We start from the raw sequence: 9,468 nt of genomic DNA, 5'->3' as shown, positions 1-9,468 counted from the left end.
TGTTTCACTTGTCAGTGGAGTGAATAATTGGGAGTGCTGACCATATTAGACACAGAGAATTTCTAAAACATACGACTCAAACAGTTTGCAACACAAAAGTATGGCTTGGAAATTAAAAAAGCTTAATGTCTGAGAATTTTCAAATCAGTATGGAATAATTTGCTGGCTTCCCATTGCCAAAGGAATTTACTGAAGTTTAACTCTGACGACAGTAATTCAGATTCACAGCGAAACATACAGTTTAGAATATTATGCTAAATTAGAGCACCCTTGTTTATTATTGCATTTTACATTGTGTTTATTTGAAGAGAGGTTAGACATTGTACTCCATTATGTTCCTTTTGCTGAACAAAACTTTAACGCATGCAGCATTTGCTTCTCGGTTAAGCGTCAGATATTTTGCACCCCAACTTCTTTCTTTAAAGCCATGAGAACATTGATACAGTTTCAGTAGAAGGGGGTTGCTAATACAATGGGGCTCATCTTGCAATTCTCCCAAGGAATAACTATCAGTCCTGCTACAGCAGCTTCAGCGTCCCTAGGTGACCGCGCCACTGAGCCCGTGCTCGCTCCATCGCACCCCACTCCACGCCTGCTGCCACCCTGAAGGTAGATGCATCACGCTGGGGAGACTGCGCAACAGCAGCCCCCTCTCCCACCAGCCCCCAAACCTCCTCCACAGCACGGTGGCCTCCCACGGCCCCCTACACATCTCCAGGTCGCCACTACAGCCCCGGTCCCAACTGCCCAGACTCTCCCTCAGGTGAGTCTCCGCACCACCTCCATGTCTCCTCCCACCTGAACTGCACAACTGGCATCCTTTTGTCATTTGAGAAATGCCACACACACACGCATACTGTACACACACACATGCTCCTGTGCTCACTCTGAAGGGGACACCGCCTGTTCCTTTCTGCTCACCTCCCGGCTGCCGGCTGACTCTCTGAGCCGTGTCTGTGGTGGCTATACGCCATGTGTGGGGATCTAGGGGTTTAAAACAGCAGGTCTCCCATACTCCCTGAATGGCAAATATAAGTGCTTCCAATATATTACACAGTGGACGTTTTATGAATCATCTCTGACTAACTTTGATCTGAGATGACAAGCACGCGCTAATCACTCCCAGTATCAAAATATATGTAAAAAATCATATATATTAAATCAATGAAACTCAAATGCATCTGTTCGAATTTCCAAATTCATCACAACAGCTGCTGCACTTTAACTGACCCTTTCACTTTCTCCTCACCTCTATAGATTAAACTAATGCTTCAAGTGAACTCATTTGTTCCTTTCATGCCGAAGCTACTCCCGGGAGATGACAAACTGGTACAACCACCGCCACAGACAGTTAAAGTTACACTTTACTGGGACTCTGAAACAGGGACTCCCAATCAAAACCACTTCCAATACAGTATAGTAACTGCCTCCATATCCAAAGCAGTCATATCACATTATAATATCATTTCCTGCTTCTCTCAGATTATATAAATACAGGGAGACAGATGCTTGTGTGCTTGTGTTCAGACATATAGTTAACTGGGATTGAGGCTGGGGGTCTTTAATTTAAATGTAAGTGCTGAAAGCTTTATAATTCAGTCTTTACTGTAACCTGCAGTTTGCATTAATTCAGTCTCACCACAATCTTTCTAAAGAGGCTGCCTGCTGCATTTTCTGTTTTCCCCCCTTTTAATATTTTTATCAGAAAACAACCTTTCACTAACACATAAATTACAACTTTCACTTTATAGGTTGCCATACCACACCACACTTAGTTAACAAAATATTTTACAAACAAGATGATATCACCCTCTCCATGATATTAATATGATATGTTCTCTGATCTGTAAACAGCTGGTTATCTTGCTTTTCCACGATAAGAGAAAGTGCTGAGGATTTACGCTTGGTGAGCACATTTGGGCTGAATCTTTCACACGTCACAAATTGCAGATGGGAAGCAGTGATCTTGAACAGCCGATCACATTTCCGTGACCATCTGACACCTTCCATTTAGGAAAATAATACTTTCTATCTTAGCATACCCCTCTGCAGCAGCCAGCAAAAGGAATTATGCCTGGTAGACTTTGCTATTCACAACTTTGGAGCTTCTCCTTTTGTTTTGTTTCATTGCACTGATTAGATTAAATGTTCACACTTTAATCAGTTATTCAAGGCCACAAAAATGCCTACAGTTTGTTTTATATTTATGTATTACTAACAATGTGAAATCATGCTATAATACAAGCAGTACAAAGATAGTAAGTAGGATCTTTCTGTACCTTTTTTTAGCAGCTGTCTCTTTGAGTGAACTGCAGTATTTAAATCTCATGTTGCTGTTATTTACTCTAACATCTTCCCCTTTATCTTTAACATTGAGGACAAAAAGATGTAAAGACTCCTTACCCATAGAGGTAGATATAGTATCTGAGTAATATGACAGATAAATATGAGTCGGGTTAACTGGTACAGAGAGTTGTAAATCACTGTGGTGTGATTCTTTGTCTCAAAGGGTTTAATTAGTCTAGAAATTCTTCTCTTATCTGATGACCCCCCCTCCCTCTGCACACTGCAACAACTTACAACCATAAACGCCCTGCAATCTGAAGACCAGTGGCCTCAGGAGACTGAGTTGCTACAAAGAGCTGAAAGAGTTGGAAATGGTCATTTTATTGCGTTAGAATAGCTCGCTCGAGACTTGGGTAATGTAGTGCTAACTGAGTGCTAGTAGAGATAACAGTGTGCGACTCCGAAGTGAAATACAGCGAGCTACTGTAATGCTCTGCAAGTGCTTTGAAAACGAGGCAACACAATAATGGCCGTAAACAACAATACAAACTGCTTTCTTAGTGGTTACAAACCACTAATTAATACAACAGTGTTATATTTTTCCTTCAGTGATGATTATTATTTGAGATGCAGTGCACAATCCAATCAGTCATCTCACAGAGTTCGTCTAGAATGAATTTGCTCTGTATAACTACGAGTGGGGGATATGCAGGCTGCGTGCTTGTCAAATAATCAAGCATCAAACAATGTTGTGGTGCCATCTATTATAAATGCTACCTATATGTGGCCTGTTATTGCTTGACGGTAGCATGGTGTTGCTCTATTTCATAGTACATGAACAAACCCATTTATCCCTATCTGTCATTTCATAACTTGTGAGGTATCTGTCACTTCTGGTCCCACGGGAGTCCTGCATGTAAGTTTCTGTACTCTAATTGAGCTCTTTATTTAATTGACAGTTTATTCTGTCCTAATAAGTCATTTCTAACGGATTTTGATTGGATTTACTGGAATATTATTTTGCTTATTTTGAACCTGCATCCACCCGGTGCCAGTCTACTAATGATTAGGACTATTTATGCACAGGGTCATAGGAAGGATACGGCCTTAATTTAGATGGTAAAATTAGATGGCTTTTTTCCCCAAAGTTTTTAAATGTCAGTGTAAGACATCAGACCTCACACCTCAGACAGGAACTACACAGAACTGAGAGGAGTTAATACACTGTGGTAAATGAAGATACGGTCAAGGATTATGATAGTAACTGGATTTATAATGCAGAACTGAAAGTAGGGCCTGGCAATATGGAAAAATATCACAATATTTTTGACTGAATAATGTGCTGCAGGAATGAGTCCTAAAACACGGAAGTGAGTTAGCATTGCTGCACTTTCATGTTTTTTTTTTATAGGTTTTTGGGTTAGATACCTGAAATAAGGTCTGCATGCTTAAGAGGCTTTTACATTTGGTTCTATGATATAAAACATAATTTTGACGCTTTTATGTGTCTCTAAAAAGTGGCTTAATGAGACTACAGAACATCTTCTCTCTGAAAACGGCTTGTTGTCGTGGCGACGTTGAAGTCATGCGACCATGATGTAGTTCATTTATAGTCAAACGTTAGCTTTTTCATTTTGGCAATTTCATTTACTCCTAAAAAGAAAAAGCAGTGTCATCTGCAAAGATTATCTTGCTGAACAAAACGTGTAAGCACAATAAACGTTTCTTTGCAACAGAGTTAATTTTCCGCAATAATCCGAATGCCAATGAAAAATTCCCGTTTTCCCGCTTTTTGACACGTGACCCGTGGCGATGCTAACTTCCACATCAGCCTTAAAAAAAAAAGCAGCTCTCTATACCTCGATATCAATATTGTGACGATACTGTAGAGTTAGCTATTGGGGCTTTTCACAAAATAATAGAGCAGCTAAAACAGTCAGAGAAAATTACATCACATTACTGTAATGCTGCCTTTAAAACCAGGAAAAGACAACACTATTATGATATCATATATATGACCATATCGAAAATCTAAGAGTGTCCAGTCTCATTTCACGATATCAATATAAAATCGATATAATGCATCACATATTGCACTGTATCACCTCCAGTCATAACTGAATCTACATTTTATTGTGGATTTTTGTATTACATGTTGTATTTGTTGCATTTTAAATGTGTTTTGATTGGCTGCTACCTCAGCTAGGTCTCTTTTGTAAAAGAGTTTTCCAATCTCAAAGGGACTTCCTGGTTATTCATTCGTTCATTTTCCGTAAACGCTTATCCTGTTAGGGATCGCACGGGGGCTGGAGCCTATTCCAGCAAGGTACACCCTGGACAGGTCGCCAGACTATCGCAGGGCACTTACTAGTTTAATGAAGGCTAAATAAATAACTAAAATAAATATATAAGGGTGTAGATTTTGTTTCAGAACTGAGGGGACATGTGAAATGGGGGGTTTGGGGGAAAATGTTGAGCATCAAACACTTAATTTCCTGCATTCTGATGAATTGATAGCACCAATTTGTGTCTTTTCTGCATTAGTTTATGATGTAAATGTCTTTAATTATGTCAAAATAATTGTTTTGTTCTTTCATGCACGTTATAAATACTGAGGGGGCACGTGTCCCCCGCATCCCCCCTCACATCTACAGCCATGGTTGGACTTTCAGCTTGTTGGTTGTTTGTGAGTGCTATGTATTACACCATAAGGTCAAGCGGACATTCACACATGACAACAAGTCTTATTCTCATCGATCGGCTTGTTTTAATGGATAAAGGTCAGTCTTGTAGGCGAAAGTGTGCGGCTATATGGAATCTGAATATCCAACTGGGACTTTCACGTACAACAACACACCACTGTGTGCTGATGGATGTTGTATTAGGTTTCAACCCTTTGTGTTTTCAGGCCTGCAGCTAGACCTCAGCTTGTGAAACAGTGAACTGATCAGACAAGATAATAGTACATGAAACACTGTATGTTATCTTAGACTTGTTGTTTGATAACTTTGCATCACTTCGGGCATGTGTCGTGTTTCATGGTGTGTGTGTGTGTGTGTGTGTGTGTGTGTGTGTGGTCTGATGCTTTTGTCACATAGGAATAACAAAGGGGGGTGTATGTGCTTTTAATTCAACATTATACACAATGTGTGGGCATTATAGTGCATGTAGTATTTATGATGCAGATGCAAAACTTGAGTGTGTGTAGAGCACCTTCTTTTGAAGGACTAGCAGGAGCAGAATGAGATGAGGGGTTATTTTGGCGATGGAGATTAAGGCAGGGGCTTTTTGTCATTTGTGCGAGACAAGCCATTCATCCATCCAGTTCACAGCCAAAAAAAGGCTGGTCCCAGAAATTAGCAGTTTCAGCTCAGCAGCAAAGTCGTCGGGCTGTGAAGGCAGAGAGAAATTGACTAATTAGCAATGCGCACTAAAACTTGACGGTTCTCTCTATAACAGCGAGGGAAAGACTCGGTTTTTCTCCCCCTTTCTCTTTTCTTTCTTCCATAGATGTTTGAAATCGCAGTCATTTACGCTCGACAGTTTTTACAATAGCCTTGAGCCATAATTTTGCGAGTCTCTCCAGCATCCATACCCCTGCATGGTCTCTCTCCACCGGCCATGCACGACCGTTTCTCTCCCCAACCGTGGATTTCCTATTACTCTCGTTACGACTCACTGAGCCCCAGGCCCAAGGATAATGATGTGTTGTTTCTTGGTAGCATAATTTGTCACACGTATATTTCTTCTTCTTCTTCTCTTGCAGAAAGCACAGCTCCCTCTCACACACTCACACACTTCTTGTTAATTCAGAAGAACAAATGATCAACGTCAACAAATAACCTGAAAATAGTGACTTTATGAGTTGGAATCAATGGTTATTTTGAGACACCACCGACTATAGACTTTAAAGGGGAAAAAGGACATTTCTTAAAAAGGAGAACAAAGGAAAAATTCAAGTGAGAATATTGGGAACCCGGAGCTTACTTTCTTTTTTGTCAAGAGCTGAAGTCAGGTAAGTTTGGCTCCTTCTCAGGCGAGCTGCTCACATCATTTAGTTGTGACAGGCGCTTTTAGTGAATCTGGCGACAACGTTACAGCACGCTTGTGTCAAGTTTACACACATTACGCACATAGAAATCGCTTGTTTGTAGTGCCTGGCAAACAATAGATATGCATATTACGTCTAACTTTACCGAAAGCTGCATTTCAGTGAATATTTTCCGATACTCACGTCCGCTTAACTCAGGTAGGCTAAAAGCGAAACGCACCCGTACTGCTGCTGACGGCTCGGAGACAAACTAATTGCTTTTGTATGACTCCGTAAATCTGTGCGATGTGTAATGTCCTCATTGTGGGGGTGTGCAGCAAGATAGGAGAAGGGATAAGTGTTGGCTGAATGCTGCATGTTATCCGTCCACCGTGTCTCCTTCTCCTGATCCGACAACTTCAGCCGCGGTACCGAGGGGGGAAAGCGCTGCAGCATCTCCGTATCCTCGGTTTGTTTTGACAGCGCCCTTCAAAACCTCAGCCTCCATTTAAATCATCTTGACTTAAGAATGAATAAGAGTGGCACGCTGTGGGAACTACTGCGTTTTTGTTTGTTGCTTTACGACCAGAGCTCAAAGTTGAAAGAAGCCGTGTTGGATGTAGATTCTCGCCGGCTGGCATGGCGTGATGGCTCTTCCCCGCTGGATGGACGGGAGATCTGTTCAATAACTTACTCGACAGATCGTTTTCTATTCTAATAGTTGTCTGATCTATAGGGTGCGTGTGTTGTGCAAAAAAAAAAAAATAAATACATGACCTGAGGTAAATGGCTTGCATGGTTTATTTGTTGCCTAGGTGGCGTTCACAGTCAGGAAGTCATGTCCAGATCGGGTGATAGAACATCCACCTTTGACCCAACACACAGTGACACCCTGCTGCACGGGCTCAATCTCTTATGGAGAAAACAGCTTTTCTGTGATGTGACTCTCACTGCCCAGGGACAGCAGTTCCACTGCCACAAAGCTGTGTTGGCATCCTGCTCCCAGTATTTCAGATCCCTCTTCTCTTCCCACAATGTAATCAACAATGAGGGGAGCAAAGGGGACCAGGGCAGCAGTGGGACCCCCTCATCCTCTCCTGATGACAAGCTGGTGACCCCCAGCGCCAGGCCCATCAATAACCTGGTACTCCAGGGCTGCTCCTCCATTGGACTACGATTAGTGCTGGAGTACCTGTACACTGCCAACGTGACTCTTTCCCTGGACACAGTGGAAGAGGTTCTGTCAGTCAGCAAGATCCTCAACATCCCCCAGATTACCAAGCTCAGCGTGCAGTTCCTCAACGACCAGATCTCTGTGCAGAACTACAAGCAGATCTGCAAGATTGCCGCACTCCATGGACTGGATGAGACCAAGAAGCTGGCCAACAAGTACCTGGTGGAGGATGTGCTGCTGCTGAACTTTGAGGAGATGTGTGCCATGCTAGATGCTCTGCCACCCCCGGTGGAGTCAGAGCTGGCTCTGTTCCAGATGTCAGTCCTCTGGCTGGAGCATGACCGGGAGACTCGCATGCACTATGCGCCGGACCTTATGAAGAGGCTGCGCTTCGCCCTCATACCTGCTCCAGAGCTGGTGGAGAGGGTGCAGTCTGTTGACTTCATGAGGAGTGACCCTGTGTGCCAGAAACTGCTCCTGGATGCCATGAACTACCACCTGATGCCCTTCAGGCAGCACTGCAGGCAGACCACGGCCAGCAGGTGAGGATGAGACAGACAAACAGATACAAAAGAGAAACACACACAAACACACATATACACACGCACACAGCAATGAGCTGTTTGAGGGTGGACGCAAGGCGATTAAATGCCTCCCTCTTGTTAAATTTGAACAAATTGCCGACTCAAGTATTGCCCACTCGCTCAAGCACTGGTCGCAGCGCCTGTGTAGTCTAGACTATGTAGGTGGTCAGACAGAGATGTGAGGTCTGAGGCCCACTTAACGAGGATTGTGGGTCTTTTCCTGTAAAAGACTGCCAGCTGTCAAGGGGCTTGATCTACTCTATGCTACACTGTATCCATAATTACAAGGTTACCTTATGTTTTAGTGAAGAAAAAACAACTCTTTATTTCCTCACACATCTGTGTAATTGCTCTCTAATCAGTGTAGACAAGATGCAGCAAACTAGATAAAGGTTATGCGTTTGATGTGTAGCAACTCTCATGAATACAATTTGAAATGCTGTAATTTAATTGTTGCCAGAATTACATGGTAATTATGTAGCAATTCTGGTATGGGAACAAGGACACTCCAGCTATCAAGCTTATTATAAACAAAACTGACAGTCAGAGGTTATTCAATATATTTGGGTGTGTATTATATTTGAGGATTTATTAGATAAGGAACAATTTGACAATGCTCCCTATTTCCAGGTTAGACAAATGTGTCTCACTCACACAAAAATAGGCCAAGCTGCATGTCTTACTTCCCTGTTTGTCCTGATCAGCACTTTAAGGAGCTGGTAAGTAGGCAGGCGTTGTCAGTAAGTTGATTGATTGATGGTGCTGTTGTCAGATTTTGTTTACAGAGCTAACTGTACAGCCAAAGCTTTAAAAATCTTATGAGTAGTGATGGCATCAGTATTCAAATTCGGAATTCACTGCAAATATCTCTGAAGAGCAGAAAATTAGAGCTGTGGCACTGAGAACTAAAAAATCTAATTTTGCACAAAGAACCTTAAAGTGAAATCATTCCACATGTACCTATTCCTCCATTATCCCAATAACATATCTATTCCCACATATGGACCTGAATGAGCAAAGAATCAGGAATCCTCATAATTAGTTTCACATGCCACTGTTTCTCTCCTCTCAATTAATCACCATTATCTATGTCCAGGGGCTCATTTGCATATGAATAACCCCAAAACACTTCCGAGTGGGGCAGTAGCAGAGAGAATGTACCGAGACGACGGAGGTTTTCCCAAGCATGAAAAAGTAAAATATGAAAAAAGGTGAACGTGACTGAACATAAAGGCCAGCTGCTCTTAATCTTTTTACTGCATATTGTGATTAATTGGTGGATTTGTGTTCAAATCCATTAGGAGCCAGATAACGGTCATTAATGTACAGCAAAGTGTGCCGCTTTCGGGTTATATATCATATACAAACAGCAGGAAATATCTCACAACTGGCTC

The 9,468-nt window shown here is 42.1% G+C and overlaps 1 protein-coding gene across 3 annotated transcripts in view; it reads left to right on the top strand.

Annotated features, from left to right (window-relative positions):
• Window positions 1-41: 41 nt before the first annotated feature.
• Window positions 42-9,468, top strand: part of klhl14 (kelch-like family member 14) — a 28,447-nt gene continuing 19,020 nt past the window's right edge. The window contains exons 1-2 of one of the 3 annotated variants that reach the window (XM_033650085.2): window positions 42-763; window positions 7,132-8,032. In XM_033650085.2, coding sequence (XP_033505976.1) covers window positions 7,155-8,032 — 878 coding nt within the window. In that variant the 5' untranslated portion in view covers window positions 42-763; window positions 7,132-7,154. Of the gene's footprint in view, window positions 764-5,563; window positions 6,302-6,586; window positions 8,033-9,468 lie in introns of those variants that run through there. The other 2 variants (XM_033650084.2, XM_078173395.1) reach the window with 2 other exon arrangements.

This window comes from Epinephelus lanceolatus, chromosome 12 (assembly GCF_041903045.1).
Source record: "Epinephelus lanceolatus isolate andai-2023 chromosome 12, ASM4190304v1, whole genome shotgun sequence".
Lineage (NCBI taxonomy): Eukaryota > Metazoa > Chordata > Actinopteri > Perciformes > Serranidae > Epinephelus > Epinephelus lanceolatus.
The sequence above is the reverse complement of the archived record's forward strand: the minus strand, read 5'-3'. Positions and strand labels throughout refer to the sequence as shown.